General features: G+C 50.3%; 1 protein-coding gene across 14 annotated transcripts in view; it reads right to left on the reverse strand.

Annotated features, from left to right (window-relative positions):
• Positions 1 to 20067, reverse strand: part of rtkna (rhotekin a) — a 107227-nt gene that overhangs the window by 39326 nt on the left and 47834 nt on the right. The window contains exon 1 of one of the 14 annotated variants that reach the window (XM_069187487.1): positions 15740 to 16559. The exons of 12 other annotated variants lie outside the window; for them this stretch is intronic. In XM_069187487.1, coding sequence (XP_069043588.1) covers positions 15740 to 15763 — 24 coding nt within the window. In that variant the 5' untranslated portion in view covers positions 15764 to 16559. Of the gene's footprint in view, positions 1 to 15365; positions 15632 to 15739; positions 16560 to 20067 lie in introns of those variants that run through there. One more of the 14 variants, XM_069187486.1, reaches the window with a different exon arrangement.

Consider the following 20067-nt stretch of genomic DNA (forward strand, 5'->3'; position numbering starts at 1 on the left):
GTGAGTGCACTAATGGACAGAACACAGATGTTTTAAGACAAATACACAGCCACATCAGACATTACTGGAAGTAAAGGAACTACTGACTCGCTGGAAATATAACATCAGTCATGAAATTGCACTGGGCCATCTCTCTCACAGCACTGGCACAGACTGCAAGCAGCTGGGTGACCTCTGGAAATTGGCATCTTCAATGCAATCAATAACATGCCACTGACAATAGCCAATATGTCCAAACCAATGTGTGGTTTGAGTTCATCCTGGAGATTTCCAGCTGCACCAAGATGTGGGCAAAGCCAAAGAGCATTCACTATTGCAAAGATTTACTCTAGAGCAATTAAGTGAATTTATCTTCTGTGAGATTCAGGGACTCCAACCACTTGTTATTTAGACTGGGGTTACAGCTTTAAGCAAAGGACCTACTTAGTTCTCTCACACAATAAAGTGAGACAGCACAGCAAACCCCTCACACCTGACTGCTTGATCATCTTTGGTCAGGAGATTCACACTCTGCAACGTAAAACGTATCTTCACACAGACCTGTCATGACGTTAAGAGAAGACGGCATGATCAGGAATCAAGAAATGCTCACAGCAGCTCAAACCTCTCCCTCTTTCTCCTCAGCTCAGACCCAAGACCAGCGATCAGATCTCCTCCCCTCTCATACTGCACATCCTGAAAGGGCTCATTTATGGACCCTCTCTCTTCCCTGCGAAGGACTCCAGACCACTTACAGCACAGCAGTCAGTCCTACTGGTCACTGACTGCCCAAGGTCAGCAGCCAGCGCTAGTGCGCGGACCCCAATAGGGCTCCTTAATGAAACGACACGCCAGCAGGAGTCTTGTCACAGGAGAAAGAGCTGCTGAAATGTAGGTTGTTAATTAGTTACCTGCTAGGAGACCTCAGCGCTGCACAGGAGAAAATGAGAAAATGCCCTCAGCTGGTTTTACAGCAGACAGAGCTGAGTGCCCAATCCTGACGGCTGCAATCCCACAGGTTGTTTTAAAAGAAGCAAAATACCAACCCTTCCCTCTTCAGCTTTTACCGACTCAGGAAACGATATCCTCTGCCTACACACCACATCACATGCTGGAGTGCATGACGTCATGAAGGAGTAAAGAATCAACGACTTTTCACACTTCTTCGGCTGTTGAAAATTTGCTGCACTCATTCTGAATCCAAACCGAATTTCCACAAGATTAAATTTCCCCAATTTTCCGGGATTCTGTCCTGGATATGAGAGTGCAGGACAATCACACCCAGCGCACCGTCGCTCAGATTCTGTATGGGTGTCTGCGCAGTACTCGGTCTGAGAACAGAGCATCAGCCTGTATAAATGTCAAGGCCTGTCTCTTGCCACGAGCCTCACCACGGCTCCGATCGCACAGGACGAGCCTGACTACAGCCTCCACGACCAGGACTCTGCGTGACTTCATCCCCGGATCACAGCTGCGCCCTTGCACTGGATCCCTGTAATACAGAATACCCACCCAGCCAAGGAAACCGCTGGGCACAGAACGCACATTTCTGCACATACGTTATCAGCAAAAAAACAAAAAGGAAATGTTACCTATAAGACGTGCTACCATGTAAATGGTTTTCAGGCCGCCCCCATCAAGAAGCGTTACACCACCTCAAGGCCTGTACACACCGTTGCGGCGCTCGCCATGGCTCGAGAGCGGAGAAGTCCGAGTTCTCCCACTCCTCCCTCGGTTTGCTGAGGCCTTTCCAGCACCGCGCCGTGGGCACCTCCCGTCACCATGGCAACGCGCCCCCACCTCACTGCGGCGCGTTCCAGCTCATTAGCCTCTTCCCTGGCCTCCCGTCACAGAGCCCCGCCACGCTCCAGTCGGAAAACACGCCGGCCGGATACTGCCAAGTTCGAAACGCGGCAGACGCAAAACTCGCCCGTGTCTGTCCTGACGGCCCTGACGTGGCGGGGCCTGACGTGGACGCTCAAGGGGAAGGTGCACGGCGCTTCCTCCCTTCCGGGGGGCTCGGGTCTCACTACCGTCTTCCTTTTCAAGAGCTCTCTGCTCCACTGTGTGCGTGAGTGCTTGTAATAAGAACCACAGGTCACTGCAAGCAGCCAATTCTATTGAGAATGACCGTTCTCAATATGACTTAAAGGTCATATTTATTAACTCTTTTTCAGCCAGGTTAAATATACAGTATGCTTCGTCAAACCCAGTGTGGCAACATAGAAATGTGAAATATTGCTGCAAATTTGATCGCAAAAGGTTTTTTTTTCCTAAAAGGTGCAAGTATGTGCCACACATTGGTCATACCACCGTTTGCCAAATAATTTCATGAATACTGTACATAAAACCAACCTACTACACACTATAAGAAGACAATTGGTGTAGGAATATCATTTCACAGATGGCCAGACAAGACTGGGAGCCAGGAATTAGATAATTGAATAAAGCACTTTAAAAATAGGTTAGCCCAGTTAAAAATACTCTGTTACTGCCCCTGTCCCCACAGGAGCAGCAGTAATTGACTTGCACTCAGGTGGACAGCTTAATGGATAATTAGAGCAGCTCCAGACATTCACTGTTCCCAGGAGCCAAATAATCCTACAGACTCAGAACCCACCTGTTCTCCTGGAGACCTGCTCCCCAACTCTGTCACTGTGACTGACAGATCGACTGATGTGTCATCAGCCAACCAATCTACAGACAGATCTCAGATCTACAGGCTCTCTCTCTTTCTCAGAACTACAGACACATCTTAGATCTACAGGCCCTCTCTCTCAGATCTACAGACAGATTTCAGATATACAGGCCCTCTCTCTCAGATCTACAGGCTCTCAATTCAATTTTCAATTTTTTCAATTCAAGGAGCTTTATTAGCATGACCGATGCGTACAATCAGTGTTGCCAAAGCAAATAAAAATAATAAAATTAACATGTAACAAAACAAAAAAGTAAAAATCTACATATTACAGGCATTTACAACAGAGGCATAGAGACATACAATAGAGCTCTCTCAGATCTACAGGCTCGCTCTCTCTCTCAGATCTACAGATAGATCTCAGATCTACAGGCTCGCTCTCTCTCTCAGATCTACAGATAGATCTCAGATCTACAGGCTCGCTCTCTCTCTCAGATCTACAGATAGATCTCAGATCTACAGGCTCGCTCTCTCTCTCAGATCTACAGATAGATCTCAGATCTACAGGCTCGCTCTCTCTCTCAGATCTACAGATAGATCTCAGATCTACAGGCTCGCTCTCTCTCTCAGATCTACAGATAGATCTCAGATCTACAGGCTCGCTCTCTCTCTCAGATCTACAGATAGATCTCAGATCTACAGGGCCTCTCTCTCAGATCTACAGATAGATCTCAGATCTACAGGGCCTCTCTCTCAGATCTACAGATAGATCTCAGATCTACAGGCCCTCTCTCTCAGATCTACAGAGAGATCTCAGATCTACAGGCTCTCTCTCTCTCAGATCTACAGAGAGATCTCAGATCTACAGGCCCTCTCTCTCAGATCTACAGAGAGATCTCAGACCTACAGGCTCTCTCTCTCTCAGATCTACAGTCTCTCTCTCTCTCTCAGACCTACAGGCCCTCTCTCTCTCTCTCTCAGATCTACAGCACTTCCCTTTTTTGTGTTCTCCCCCCCCCCAAAAAAAAAGAGTACAATGTCTTCAAGCACAACCAATTCGATGTCTGTAGGCTGATGCTTTGCCACCTCTCTTCCGCAGTGCTTCCTGGTTCAGTGAGCACAAGGCGCCCTTGGCTGCGCTATTACTGCACACCGACACCGCTGGTGGCCAGTCCGGCACGCGCGCCAGCGGCTGCGCTCCGATGCGCACACACCCCCTGCCATGTGGCCTGCCTCGCACTCAGTGTGGTGCCAGGACACAGAGGCACAGTGTGAGAGCTGGGCCGGGGGTGGGTTTGCACACACACACGCACGCACGCACGCGCACACACACTGAGCGGCTGTTCGCAGGTAATGAAGCGTGAGGGTTGTAAATGAGCCCAGATGGGGATAACCGAGGGAGCTGGTGTGTAACGTCTTCTCCTCAGCGCCTGGAAGGAAGCTGGGGAGAGGGGCGGGTGGGAGAGCGCTGGGAGAGCTCGGCCAGGCCCTGCGAGGACCACGGCCCGTCAGCGAGATGCCCTTTTAATACAAGAGAACACATCAACCGTTTGGAAAACTGCTCACTTCACGCAAGAGATTTCTACATACACACACAGCGCCGGGCGGAGTACTCCTCCCCTGTCACTAATTCTGAGAAGTACAAGGAATTTATACCATTTTCAAACCGAAATGTGTAATTAAACAGACTACTGTTATATCCAAAAGAGGTGAATATGAAATTTACCCACTGCATAAATATTCAGCCCTCTAAGTCCATGCTTAATGGAAGCATTAATGGAAGCGACTTCTGTATGTTTGGCTCTGTCTCTACCAGCTTTGCTCCAGTTCTGGTATGTTTGTTGGAATAGGTGAAGGACTGCACTTCCCAATTCCCCTGCCATGACACATCTGCTGGGTTCAAGTCAAGTCTTTAACTGGGCCATTTAAATACAACCACTCTTCTTGTCTTTGGTCTTCAGTGTTGCTCTGGCCGCTACCCTGCTGAAGTGTGATTTTTCAATCCAGTTTTAAGATTCTCGGGAGACTCAAGCAAGCTTTCCTGCTTGCTGGGTCACTCAGAATCTGGAATCTGGTAGAATACACATTCCACCTCTTTATAATGGACTTCTGGCTCTCTAAGGAATAAGCAACCTTCTCCTGATCCGTGCCCCTACCACTTTTTCCCAGAGGTTCTTAAAACTACTTAGTGTGTGTGGCCCATTTACTGATCACTAGGAGTGGTGGCTCGAAATTCCATATTTTGAAGGAACCTAAGAGATAAATGCATTTACCATGAAGTCAAGTTAACCCACCTTGCTTACACACAGTGAAGATTACACCCATTCAAACTATTATCTTATAGCTGAACTGATTTAGTATTGTCACAAATAAATAAATAGTTATGCAACTGAGAATCTTCTAAATATTCCTTACAAATCTAACTTATATACTATCAGTATTTTTCAGCTGAATCCGTTTCAGACAGATCGTGTTGATCCTAAATATAAAATCCGGAAAATAACATAACTGCCAGCTCAGACAGCAACAAAATGTAGACATCTGGTGAAAGCTGTACACTTCTGCAAAGGACTGTAAAATGTAGACTTGCTGCTTGTCTGCAAAACTATATAAACATACAGCATTTTCTGTGCTTGTTCAAAACCACATAGGGAACTGCATTACTGTTATTTATCTTGCCATTGCATTCTCACGCTGTAGTACAGACAGGAACAGAAACTGCAGAGCTGAAATGCGAGCCACAAATTCTCACTGATGCTCCCCAGGAGCCACAATCATTTCCTCCAAGCAAAGGGGTCCCGTCTGGTGGTCTGCAAGTGCCATGTGTGAATTTCTAAGCTCGTAAGATTTCCCAGGTCCCCGGGATGCTCTGCTAGCAAGGCCTGTGCTACTGTCTCGCGAATATGACCTCTGACTTGACTCGTGTGTCATTTTCAACCGTCAGCTGACAGCTCTGGCTTGGAAAGGTCACAGAGAAAACCGTTGGCAATGCAGAACTAAGGAGAATGAGAAAGCACTGCATATACACTGACACTCAACCAAGCAAAATATGCTGATTTTTCCACTGGTATTTTAATTAAGACTGCAACCCTTAAGTGGGTCTCTGTAGAAGGAGCCAAGAGATGAAGTTCACAAGTTTACTGCAGTGTTTAGAAGCGTTTTGGAAACTGTACATTCACTGACTGACTCGACTGTCTTCACAGGGAAGAATCAGTCGCACCGCAGCTGCCATCATTAAAACACATTTTCATGAGTGTGGAAAAACCGAGCATGTGTGCGCCTGTGTCTGTGCGCACATGTGGAATGGGCCCGTGGTGCCAAGAGGAAATCCAGCGCTGCCGACTTCGAGCCCAGACTCCTCAATAAAGACAGCCATTGTGAGGTCACTTCCTGCGCCCCCAGCCTGCGTTTCCTGTCAGCCGAACGAGCACTGGTGACAGGCAGAGCAGCTGTGTGCCAGCAAGACGTGGCGGGAGAAAGAGGAGGACGGAACAGAAGCAGAGAGAGAGAAATGCAGCTAGAAGCAGAGAAGTAAAAGTGGAGTTCAATTAACAGAGCGATAGCAAATCACAGCTCTAGACAGAAACGTGCCTGCAAACTACACAATGAATTAAAATCACAACAAGGCTTTGTGATCAGATTCCTGCAGACAAACTGACCACATTCCCAGGGCTTGCTGTCCGGAATGTTCCCCCTCCTCCCACACACACACACAATTCCCCAAACACACCACACTGCACTGTGGATTTCCCTGGACGGGCCGCTTTTCACAGGCTTAAAATTAGCCGCCCACAAAAATGTGCGCGTCACTTTCATCCTTTCAGTCTCTCTCTTCGCCAGTGAACGCGGGCAGGGAGGCAAAGGCCAATCCTCCAGCTGTCAGGGGCCCTCGCTCCGCTCTGCGGTTCCAGAGCCGCCGGGCCCGAGAGCCGGCCCACCGGGCCAGTCGTTAACAGGGAACACATGGCACTCCCACACAGAGCCGACCCAGCTGAGCTCGGATAAAAGACCCTTTCATCTCCCCTCCTAAACACAGCTCCCGCCTGCCTCTGCGCCACACGGGCAGGCAGCCTCCGCAGACCCAGGGCGCGCCACTGATCCGCAGGACCTCTCGAGGCGCGACCGTGCCGGAGGACGTTTCTTGCGTGTTGACTGTGCGTCTTCGCGCGCGAGGGCCTGACCGCAAGTTCGCTCCTGTCTCTGTGTGCGGCGTGCGAGCACGCAGGTGCGTTCTGCGGTACCTCTGCGTGGGCGACCGAGCCCCCCCCCCGAGTTCCTGCAATGAGCTCTTCTAGGTCCTGGACCTCCCCAGGCTGGTACGGGCCAGCTGTGCCGCAGCTGGAAGGTGGGACTGGGGGGACAGGAACGGAACCAAGTTTGCAACTCCGGCTGCGGAGCCGACACCCCTTTCCCGTGTGCGGTGACTCGGTCAGACCCTCGGCAGGGACAAGCCGGTATTGCACTGCATCCACTACCTCGAAATAAGGCGCACAAGGAGATCTGCGAGCCAAACCCACCCCATTCCGGGAGCTATAAATCAGACAGAGAGCTTCCATTGCCCAAACATGCTGGCACTTCTTACAGGACTAGTGTTGAGCTGTTGGGATTCTCTGTAACTCTCCGTGTCTCCGCGGTGCAGATGGCATCTGCCCCGCTGCAGGAATGCCATGGCACAGACCGAGAGCACCCCAGCTCCTCCACGGCCACTCCCATCGCCTGACGGAATCTAGGACGAGCTCGCCGCAGCCCTGTCACGCCGCCGCGGGCTTTTACAGGAAAAAGAAGACTCCAAAGGCCGGTCACAAGCAGGAGGGCCGCTGTGCATCGCTATCTTTTTCCACTGAGCCCAGCAGGCAGAAATTCAAAGCGTTTCTTCATTTCCATCCCCCTAAAGAAAACTGCTCCAGTGGGAATTTACAGCAGAAGAAACGGCAGCGTTCAGGATGTGAAATGGTATTAGGCAAACTGCTCGTTCAAATTAGAGTTTACAGATATTTTCTGGGCTTATTGTTGGTGCACATTATCTCTGTATCCAGACATCCTCGCCCCCAGGGCAGAGGGAGCCCCGCTGAGTGGACCAGGCTGACACTCTGCCCCCACCCTCCCTGTCCCCTTATACGCTACCAGGAAGCCAAATTAAAACTTATCCTCTCCAAACCGTGTGGCAGGCAAATCTTTGCTCCAGGCAAATAAAAAAAAATGGATACATTGTAATTCAGCAAAATTTTCCCTTATTTCTAGGGGCTGAAATCGTTTGCAAGGCAGAAAGATACAAACTGGTAACAGAAACACAGACAACATACGTAAGAAACAAACGGATGAGATCCTTAGATCAATGAGCCCATGGCAACCAAACGAGCCAGAATAATCCAACAACATACTTCATCCGTAACCTTTCTCATGTTTACATGACAATACTTGACATTTAAAATGCATTACATTGAGTGCTTATTCCAGGACTATGAGCCCTTATATAAACTGCACTCACCTTATTTTATTCATTTATTTTTAATATAACATTACTCTACGGGATTGCTGTTCTGGTTATACTTTTAGCCTTTCACTGGTAGGTTAGTTCATTGTTGTTTTTCACCTGACTTTATTCTGTACAGTGATCAGAGATGATTCTCATCCTAAAAGGGCACCTTACGCAGGAAGTCAGATCCCAGCCCAGGAGGGTAGCTGGGTACTGGACCAGTTTAGCTCTTCAGGTGCTGCAGAGACAGTGTCCCTCCACTGGCCAGGACTGGACACCCCTGGTATAAAAGGGCAAAACTAGATTGGAGCTCAACTGCGCTGACCACATCAGAGACTTTCTTTCTGGATCACTAACTGGAGATGCAACATGAATTCTTAGTGTTTGTAAAGTTAATACAGATTGTTACCTACACTGGGGGTCTCACTAGGACATCCCTTCAGCCCTCTCAGAGGCAGGACTGGCTCTGGCCCGGCCCGGCCCACTTCACTGCGCCCCGCGATCCACGGAGCTGACACCCCTCAATCCACACGGCTCAGGGCCACGTTAGGGCCCAGCGACTGAGGGCTGCTCCGCTCCGTCCTCTGTAATCCTTGGGGGTTTATCCACGTTTGAACCAGGATAAAGAAGTCTGGGCTAATCAGATCAATAGGACTAAAAAGTCGCTAAGCCCTCCTGCTCCCTGACGTTTCCTCGTATACCCCGGCAGCCTGGTGACGTCACCCGCCCTTGGAGCCCGCCCGCTGTGCGTGGGACACAGGAGCCATCCGACCGAGCAGGACGGGCCTGGAGAAGTCCGGTCACCCCACACCAAACACCTCCTAGAAACCTCCCTTTGAAACAGACCCATACTGTGTTTTTAACTGCAACCATCTTCCTTTTGCAATTGCAATCCATCTGCCTTCCTATGTTTCTTACCTATCACGTATCTCCCTTCTACATGAGCAGACTCCGGGACCAGACCGATGCACCAAGCATTTAAAAAACTTGATCTAAACAGCCAGCTGGGCAACACTGAACAGTTTCTCATCACCAGTAGCAATAGCAGGTAATGACTACAACACTCGAGTGGGGATCTGCTACAGCATGCATCGACTGCACAGGAATGAGCCAATGTTGACTCCACAGTGAGAAATAAAGGAAAGATACAAGTTTTCAGCTGCTAAGCCTTCTACAAGGGCTGAGCCTGAAGAAGGCTCCACAGCCGAAATGTTGTTGAAGTCCGATCCAGTTTTCAGAGCAGAATTAAGCTGTACTTGTTCCTTTGTAGCTAATAACTATTCTTCTTAAAACTCGTGGCACAGGAAAGGAGACCTGGCTGGGTTTCGGTGGATCATGCCAAAGGCAGCACTGCAGTGCACATAATGGCATGCGTACCCAGAGTCCAAAAAACAGAACAAAGTTATCCAAGCTTCACGACTGGATATAAACGGGTTTGTGAGAGATGTGCTGTGGATGGATGCTGAGTACTGTAGTCTTATTGTATACCAGCATGGTTTTGTAGCATATGAACCACAAGCTAACCTGCTCTACCTAATAAGGTCTGCTGACCATCAGCTCCAGTGAAGATAACTGCACTTGGCATGACAGGCCAGTTGAACAGTGGGGCTCAATAGCTCCACTTGCCAAGTTAAAGCAGTAGCTCTGGCAGTCAGGGCGATTCTTTAGCTCTTCGTTTGCAGGACAGAACCTGTGACCTCCGCTGTAGCTGTGTGTGGTCTGATATGTTCAGCCACATGGGGGGGGGGGGGGAGGGGGAGGAGGGATCAAAATATTTGATTTGTAAGTCATGCAAAGGGCTTCTCAACTGTATGATTAACCATCCTCCTGCACAAATATTTCTGGATCACATAGTTCAGCTTTGACAACTGTAAAAAAACAAAATCTTCTATATTGAAAGAGGTTTGAAATCCTCTGGGGGTGAAAAGCACAAGCTTGGAAACATACAGAGCGCTGAAATAAAACAGGGTATTTTACAAGCAGGGGAAGCAGGTGACGGGTTCAGATTGTGCCTGCCCTGAAGCGATGCAGAGAGGATTCATTTCAGCCACATCAGAACTGCCGCTAAACCGCCCACAGACAAGTGCGGTATCGGGCAGGGCTCAAATGTGCACAGAGGCACAGGAATCTGGGAGCCACGCAGTCCAGCACTCGCCATGTGAGCACCACGCACAGCCTTGCAGAGAGACAGGGGGCTGCAGTGCTGCAGAGCAGTGCTCATTAGCCTGGCTGTTGACTGGCAGGGCTGCAGGCGGAGAGGCAGGGAGCAACCTCATTGCGCAGGGCCTCAAGCTGCTGAGACACAAGAGCTGAGAGTCAGGACACAGCCATGCACAGACCTGGGGAGGTCAGAAGAGCACTGACAGCTTTATTCCAAAAGGGCACAACGCACAGCCCCCAAGCCTGCAGAACTCCTGCAGTCACACAGCCTCGGTATGTGATGTTCCTTCACATGGGTCAGAAAACTGACTCCCTTAGTCCTGGATGAGAAAAAGACCTGACACTGCAGGCAGTGTGTGTAGGGTAGGGGAGCACCTTTCCTCTTTGAAACTTACAGAACACAGCAAACGGCAGTAACACAGAACCACTGGGCTGCAGCGGGTCTCTGCGCAATAACACATTAGATCTTCTGTACATTCAGATCTCCTGATGCTCCTTTCTCCCCAGAGCCATGTCCAAATCCAATAGCCTACGACACTGCAGATCCTCGCCCCTTCGCCTCTATTGGCCTGCATGCTGTGTGCCGCCTTGAACCGCCAGACCAAGACTGGAGAGCCCAGCGTAGCAGCAGCGCTGCTGTACAGTGGAAGGTGGCCAAATCTGCAGGAGATTTATTCTGGACATCTCCCTACAGCACCCCAAGGGGCTGTATGCTACGAGGGTCTTACTGCACCAGTCAGTCAGAGGGCTAATTAAACAAATGCAAATGAACTGCTGTCTAAATAGAGGAGCAAAGCAGGCACAACACACTCAGAGCCAAAGTAGACCTTTCTGAGACACAAATGACAAAAGCACCCCTGTGCCTCAACTGCAAGCCTCTTGCGTCAGTCTGAATGAATCGCCAGCTGATAGCTCCCACACCCTGCTTCACCTTCACGGCCTTATTGTTCCCCATCAGAGGGGAACCTCACCAGCGCTGCCTCAGAACTCCACCTCTGCACTACGCACTTCTGACTTCGGCTCCTTTTTTCCCCACTACGACATATTTACAGCTCTCTACAAAGTATTTACTGTTCTGGGCATTCCTATTTATTATCATTGCATCATTCTGTTATGTACTGCCTACACTGCGAGGTGCTGTCTGCTGTGCTGTGCATGGCCTGAGAGATCTGTGCAAATAAGAATTCCAACGTAGATGCACGTATCTCAATAAACCCCTCTACCTCCATCTCATCAGAGAGCATCCGGTGCCTTTCATGGACATCAGAGCTGCCTCGGGTTGTTTGAATTGTAAACGACGCAAGGTCTTTCATTTTTATTGCTCAATAAGGCATTGTTCGGTGTCACATTTAAACAGTTTGTGGTGTTTATTCCGTGCCTAGTGGATCTTACAGTCATTTCCGTGGCGGCTGTAACCCGTTTGACCTCTGCTAACCGGTTGAGAAAACTTCTGTAATTAAAGATTCACGCTAGGGAGACGCATGAATGACTCATCTCTTCCTGTACACAACTCAGGGTTGTATACAAGCATTCGAGCCTTAAAGCACAGCGGTACAGGATGGGCACTGCCTCCAGCTTCCATTTTCCCCCATCTTCCCCCTCCCTCAGCTGGCGTCTCCAAGTCTCGGCGCGAAGCAATTTCGAACAAGATGGGAGAGGTCGGGCGGGGAGGAGGTGAAATTTTCCCATTCTATTGCTCCAGTACGTTGCTAACATTTGCATTTCTTCCAGAAGTGATCGGCACTGTAGCAGTGAGCGCGCAAGCTCCCCCGTTCCAGCCGAGGAGGCTGGGTAATAACCCGTGGAGGAGCTGGCTCTCCGAGGGGAGGGGGAGGGAGAGGCGCAGGCGGGGGGGCTGGCCCGTGCCGAGACCCTGCCCTCAGAGCATCGCCGTCTGCCCGCGGCTGCTCTCTCTGCGTCGGGCCCAGACAGCACGCACGGAGCACAGGTTGACCGCCAGCGTCCTCCGGCAGCCGCCCACAGGAGGCCGGGGGACTTCAGCCAAGAGAGGGAAGGAGACAGAAGACGCATCAACTCATCAGTCATGCCAGTGATGCCCCATGAGCTGAACTGGGGCGCCGGGGGAAGGGAGACAAGGGGGGACACAGATGCAGGCTGGGATCTCTGTAGGCACTGCTGTGCAGGGAGGAGCAGCAGCTCTGCAGAGAGAGAGAGTGTGAGGTCTTATCTGGCTCTGGCAGGCCAGCTCCTGGCCCATGCTGACTCGCGCACTGCTGGCAGAACAGGCAGCTCCAGCAGGAAGCCCGTGGGACTCCAGTCGATTCTGGCTGCAGAGCTGGCAGTAAGCCGGCGGTTACTGGGACTGCCCAGACAGCCGCAGCCTGGTCTCGGCACTGACAAGAAACAAGGCAGCATGGAGTTTGATGACCTTTCAATGACAGCAAGCAGAAAAGCAATGCCAGACTGGGGCTTGGTTTTAATTGGCGGGTATCCTGTTTGCCCCTGGTCCCCCTTCGTACCTATTCTGTCTGCTGTGCTCTTTTGCCTTATTTATTTGCTCCTTCCCCTTCTCTCCCTCACACCTGAAGAAGGCTCCACAGCCGAAACACAGCCTTCATTCTTTAAGCAAATGAAAACGATTATTTAAATTACACACAGTTCTGTAGCAAAGAATGGCAACAAACTGCACCTGGACGCGGACATCTGGGGGAAGAAATCTCTCCTCTACTGACAAGCACGAGGGCACGGGCTTCTTCCTGCACAAAACCCCACAGCTGCCTCCCGTGCACAAGAGCAAAAAGCGCCTTAACTGACACCATTCTCCCAACAAAAGGGAAAATTCAGTTTAATTGCACAAGGCAGTAATCACTGCATGACAGTCTTCCAGAGACGTGCAGCTGGCTGTGACTGGCCTCAGAGCTCACAGACTCATCCCGTGACAGAGCCCTGTTCCTCACGGAGCGCTCACACCTGGTCAGGGCTCCTGCTGTGAGCACAGCTGCTCTGATCCTCCAGTGCCTTTTCACTCTGCTGTGTTTCAATGCTCTGGTAAGCGTTTTAACAGCCTCGTGTTTAGTTTAGGTCTGTCTGTGAATCATTTCTGAGCTCTCTTCTCTGTGTGCCTGTGTGCCCACCCATAAAGTCTTGGTCTGGAGCAGAGAAGACTTTCTACTCAAGACACACATCTTTACAAAAAGGGTGGTGGGTGGCAGGGGCAAGCTGCCTTGTCATGTTGTTAAAGCCGATGACCGGCCGCTTGTTGAAAACAACCAGGGCAACAGTTCAGGTCAATAAGCTAACGGTAACAAAACGATCAAGATGGGCCAAACTGCCTCCTCTCGCCCGCACACTTTCATCTGAACGTCAGTTACCTGGTCCTCCTTTACAACGTGGCCCACGGTTACGTTTTACTTGCTTGGAAAGGACTGTTCATGAAAGACAGCGCCATGCGATACGAGGGAGGGTGTGTTCATGAGTGACTGGAGCAGTCCGTGTCCTGTGATAAATTAGGGGTACAGAGAGTGACCAGTCCCTCGCCCCTCTGAGGCCGCGCCAAGCTGAGACATGGACATGTTCGGATGGGCGGGGGTGTGGAACAAGACTTTTAAACATGCCAATGCATGGGAAAGCAACAGAACTGACTCCTCGGCGCACAAACTACAGTTGTAAATCATGCTCTCTAGAAAGCTATTGTAAATCTGCTTCCTCCTTTGTGACATTTCTCTTGCATGCTGTTAGGGGACATGAGATTTATTCACAGAGTCAAGCGCTTCCTTCACAGCTGCTGAAGCTGCCAATCATGACACTTGAAACTGTTGCTCACAAGCGCTCAAGATTATTTTAAGAGACGCTGTTTACTGCGAAAGGAGTTGACTGCAGTGGCTACAACCAGTCACACTTCACGGTGTTGAGAATCCCACAGGAAACCCTTTCAGACAGTCCTCTGCCATACGAAAACTGCAGTACTGTGAATCACTGCCTTGCAAAATGATCAGTGATTCCAATAAAGCACACAGTGTTACGGCACCAAAGAACAAAATGCCACATTTTTCTCACACACACCTCATGAACAACGCTTGCTAGTCTTATGATAAATGATTACTGCGTGACTATCAGCCAGAGATATCAAATCCTGTTCCTGGAAGGGCTTGTGTATGTGCAGGTTATTTAGGGATCTTTAAAGGAGCCTCACTTCAGTTCTGAAGAGCCAGGAGAAGCTGTTAAATTGGGTCCAGTTAAGCCAATAACGCGCTAATTTGGAATGAAAACCTGCAGATGCACGACCCTTCAATACCAGGGCTGGACAGCCCTGCGGCAGACTGCATTCTCATGGATCCTGCAACGCAAGACGATTTTAACAAGTAGCCCTGGCCTGTGACTGGCGTTTAAGCTGTAATTGACTTATCCGGACAACTATGTCGCTTGGATCCTTCAGGAACACTCACAGACACTGCCCACGGTATTGCGGTTTTGAATCAGTGTCACAGAAGCAGGTGTTTCAGAGACAGAACAGCCACACAATGCATGAACAACACTGGAGGTTTGGATATCGCATTCAAATTCAAACACAGACCGAAAGCAAAAGAGCAGCATCTACCACAGTCTCAGTTATACTCCAGTCTGCTGCCCCCTAACCTGGGCACTGCCAGGCCACCCAAAGTCCAAGGCCACCTCCTTTGCCACAGGATACAAACTACTGTACCTCTGCCTGGGGTATTACATTGCAGGGAATGAAGTATTTTGCTTCCCGTGAGAAGACGCGGAAGTGAATAATCCTTTCAAACACCACGCAGGTCTACGGCATGAGACGCTCAGCATCACTTTGGATTTAAGCCGATAAATAAGGGTGTCTGAACGCCATCCACATACATCATTCTTCCTGCCCTTCACGGGGCAAGAAGACTTTTACATACACTGAGGATAACAGGCTCGTCACACAGGTGAAGAAACTGGCCAACAGTGCCTCTGTCCTTGACTGGAGGAACTCTGGTCTTACTTTAAAAACTCAAGAGGCTCTAAAACCCCATGTTAAGTTACTGTAAAATACACGCTGATTTGTTCCAATCAGAATGAAAAGATCTGTTCCCACTGCAGTTGGGCTTCACACACACACACCGCTCAGCCGTAAATCCAATATTAAATTTAACGCACACCCTGACCGCCATTCTCCGCTGCCCCTCCTAATCCGGAAAATTGCTCCCTGCTGTAAACCGTTTTCATGGGACTTGGCTTTTCACTTCCATTTCCACTTCCCGTGGCGGACAGCCTTACCCACGCACACACACACGCAGCTCACGCGTCCCGCCGCCTGACCCCCCCGGGCTCAGGGAGCACCTGCCCGGGCGCCCCGGCGAAACTTTGTCCGCTCTGCACACGGCCACGGAAACCGCACCAACTGGAAGCGACGGTCCACATGAAGCACAAGCAACAAGAACAACAACAACAACAACAACAACAACAACAAAATAACAAATCCTAATTACACAGCGCACTCCAAACCACAGAAAATATCCTCCCACACTCACTCGGTGGCTGTGGCAGCTGTTCATCTCTGCAGAGGTCCGGGTCCCCCAATAAAAGTCAAAATCACACGACTGGCCGGCACCGCAAGGCCATGTAAAACGCTCTCTTCACCCCGCTCTCCCCTCAAATTTAAAATAAGAGCGCAGTGCGGGGGTGCGGTTCGTGGCGAGCGCAGGGCGGAGAGTTGGGGGGGTCCTGCGCCCGGGGGCCGCGCGGGTCCCGTCACGAGGAGCAGGGGGGCTCCCCAGCGGCCAGGGCGACCGGCGCTCCTCGGCCCGGTCATCTGACCGAGCTCATCTCCCCGGGACGTCCACCCTGCAGCCGCCGCGGGTGGGTCGGTTGGTTACCGGTGTGGAGAGCTCAGATTGAACGCGGTTTCGCCGCAACAGCCAGGGAGGCAGCGCGGCAGGGTTTTCGTTTTTGTTTGTCGTTGTTTTGTTTGTGCGTTTTTTTTTTTCCCAGCCGATGTCTCAAAGGCTCTTTTCGGGGGGTGTAGGAGAGAAGCAGGAGGCGGCGCGCCGCTGGGTCGGTGACAATCCCGTTACGTGGCTCTCCAGCCCCGCCGGCTCAGGTGGAAACGACTTCGCTCAGATAAGGCTACAGCGTGCCCTCCGTGCGGCGCATGAAGTTCTATTAAAAGAAGCTCCTTTTCCATCTCCGGCGAGATCCCGAAAGAATCGCGAGTCGAGTCTGACAGGGGGGTCGGAGAGGAGAGGGGAGGGGGGGGCGAAAAAGAAATGAAAAACCGGCGGGGGTGGGGGGAGACTCCGGCGGAAAAAGGACCGAGCCAGCGGCAGACATGAGCGCCTGTCAGCCTTTCTCCCCCGGCTCCCTCTCTCTCTCTCTCGCTCGCTGAATTTCCACTGCCGGGGAGAGGAGAAGCCGGGATTACATCATCCCCACGCCGAGCTAACAATAGCAGCGCCGAGCTGGGATGACACAGTGGGGAGACGGGGAGAGTGCGTGCTCTTCTGCGCGCACAGGCAAGAGGGGGTCAAGACGCGGCAATGTGAAAGGTGTCCGGATACTTTATTGCCCTGTTTACTACACTGTCTCGTTTATTGCCATTAATCTTGCGCGCACAGAGGCGCGACCTCCCACAATGACTTCAACACGATTTGGCGGTAGAGGGGAGATTGGTTTTGAGTAAACCAGTCCGAAGTGCTCATATGAATATCAGTTTTCCTTAATGATTCCCCTCCTTGCTCTGAAAACGTAGGAATGGGGATCCGAAATGACAATGCGGTACACAAGTATTAAAGCTCTTAATCCTTTGCAGCTCTGGCCTTAATGCAGACAAGTTACAAACACTGGTATGCGGCACCTGTGCTCTGAAGCGCTGATTAATGAACACCAACAACAACAAAAAAAATGTAAAACATCTGCCACTGGGACACAATTTTTCTGTCCGATTTCTATCATATGAACCAGACAGTTAAAATTACAGTATCTCATTTATTTCGTGCGAAGTTTACACCCGCCTCACACAAGCCCTGACTGAGGCGCTGCCCCCTCAGACCAAACCAGCGCTCAGGAAGAGGAGAACGGCTTTTAATTAAAGGAGCTGGGTCCTCTGAACTTCACCTGCGGTTGTCAGCACACCCAGCCTCTGATCCAGGGCTGGGCACCCCTGCTATGAGTGTCTGCTAGACCTCTCTGCCCCTGTGCTGAGTCTGGGGGTGTTTTCACAGCACCCCACAGCAATCGCAACAGGACAGCTGGGGAAACCCACTTTCAGCACGCCGCACTGGCGATGTAAAACACAGGCAGGCACAAAGACATCTAACAGGATTACAAGCACACACACACCTCAGAAATGCACAGGGGCATTAGATTTGCATGCAAAAACACTTATCCTTATATTCTTCACTAGGAGCACGAACTCCAGAGCTGTGCTGGTTGTCTTGTCGCAGGATTGGACCTCTGTGTTCAGTTCATTTTTAACAACGGATTTTAAGAGCTGTAACCCCTATACATCATGTTAGATAAAGGCATCAGACACAATGAATTAAGATGCAGTGCAATGAAATATCACAATGCATTCCTAATCACATGAACATAATACACAGGCACAAAGTGCAACTGAGACACATTGTTACACAAAAAAGCAACATCTAAGTGCACAATGATGAAAAATGCAAATTACAGGCAAGGAAATGTAGAGGTGAGGAAAGTACAGACCCCCCTGTACAGGAGAGATTCCCCAACCTGGCACACAGGCCCCCAATACAGCACAGACTCCCCACCTGACCACGCAGAACCCCAATACAGCACAGACTCCCCACCTGACCACGCAGAACCCCAATAAATACAGCACAGACTCCCCACCAGGCCACGCAGAACCCCAATAAATACAGCACAGACTCCCCACCAGGCCACGCAGAACCCCAATAAATACAGCACAGACTCCCCACCTGACCACGCAGAACCCCAATACAGCACAGACTCCCCACCTGACCACGCAGAACCCCAATACAGCACAGACTCCCCACCTGACCACGCAGAACCCCAATAAATACAGCACAGACTCCCCACCAGACCACGCAGAACCCCAATAAATACAGCACAGACTCCCCACCAGACCACGCAGAACCCCAATAAATACAGCACAGACTCCCCACCAGACCACGCAGAACCCCAATAAATACAGCACAGACTCCCCAACAGACCACGCAGAACCCCAATAAATACAGCAGACTCCCCACCTGACCACGCAGAACCCCAATAAATACAGCACAGACTCCCCACCAGACCACGCAGAACCCCAATACAGCACAGACTCCCCACCTGACTACACAGAACCCCAATACAGCACAGACTCCCCACCAGACCACACAGAACCCCAATAAATACAGCACAGACTCCCCACCTGACCACGCAGAACCCCAATAAATACAGCACAGACTCCCCACCAGACCACCCAGAACCCCAATACAGTACAGACTCCCCACCTGACCACGCAGAACCCCAATACAGCACAGACTCCCCACCAGACCACGCAGAACCCCAATACAGCACAGACTCCCCACCAGACCACGCAGAACCCCAATAAATACAGCACAGACTCCCCACCTGACCAAGCAGAACCCCAATAAATACAGCACAGACTCCCCACCTGACCACGCAGAACCCCAATACAGCACAGACTCCCCACCTGACCACGCAGAACCCCAATAAATACAGCACAGACTCCCCACCAGACCACGCAGAACCCCAATAAATACAGCACAGACTCCCCACCAGACCACGCAGAACCCCAATAAATACAGCACAGACTCCCCACCTGACCACGCAGAACCGCAATACAGCACAGACTCCCCACCTGACCACGCAGAACCGCAATAAATACAGCACAGACTCCCCACATGACCACGCAGAACCCCAATAAATACAGCACAGACTCCCCACCAGACCACACAGAACCCCAATACAGCACAAACTGTGCACCAGACAACATTCATGGTGCTCAGAAATCTAGTAGTTAAAAAAAATTAAAAACCTACTGCAACACACTCAGCTGGTAGGTGGCACACATTCACACAGGCACAAAAAACGAGGAAATGCACAATTAGCCCACACACCAACAAAAGCTGGCTTTTTTGCTTCCAAGCTAACCTCTGAGGAAGACACAGAAGCCACAGTTAAGAAGAGCTCTGTCACTGCTGTTTTGTTTTGGCATGTCCTTCCTCTGACTCAAGAGACAAATTCTTTGACTCTTCAAACCTTAAGTCAAAACCCACCTTTCTATCAGAGCCTGTGTCCGATTGCCCTACATTCCATCCTGTATGGTTTTGTCAATTTTTGTTCTTTGACATTTTATTTGATATTTTCTTTGTCTTTTTTTATCACTTTATCACAAAGTCCTAGGTTTGGGAAGGAATCTTTTTAAAAAATATTATTTTTATTACAAACCAGCAGCGATTTGTCTTCCTGAGAAAACTCTACTCTTTGTGTGTACTACAACAATGACTTCATTCTATCAGTCTTTCACTGAATCTGTCCTAACACTCACTGCGGTAGCCTGGTTTGGTCACCTTAATACACCCTATAAAAACAGACAGAGCAGGATAGATAAGGCAGCCAGCAAAACTATTGGTGTACAACACCTACAGGTGTCAGAAAGCAACGTCAAACAAATACTGAGGAAGTTCAAGTAGGGAGGTTTATTCCACGCTGAAAAGAGAAGAGAGGAAACTCTCTCCGGCCGTGGAGCCTTCTTCAGGTGCGAGAAAGACAGGGGAGATTATATAACAGGAGAAGAAAAGCCGGGAGTGGAGAGGAGGCGGCAGCAGGGGGCAGGCAGAGGGGGTGAGGTCAAAACCTGCAAACG

The sequence above is a fragment of the Lepisosteus oculatus genome, chromosome 3 (assembly GCF_040954835.1).
Source record: "Lepisosteus oculatus isolate fLepOcu1 chromosome 3, fLepOcu1.hap2, whole genome shotgun sequence".
NCBI classification, from domain to species: Eukaryota; Metazoa; Chordata; class Actinopteri; order Semionotiformes; family Lepisosteidae; genus Lepisosteus; species Lepisosteus oculatus.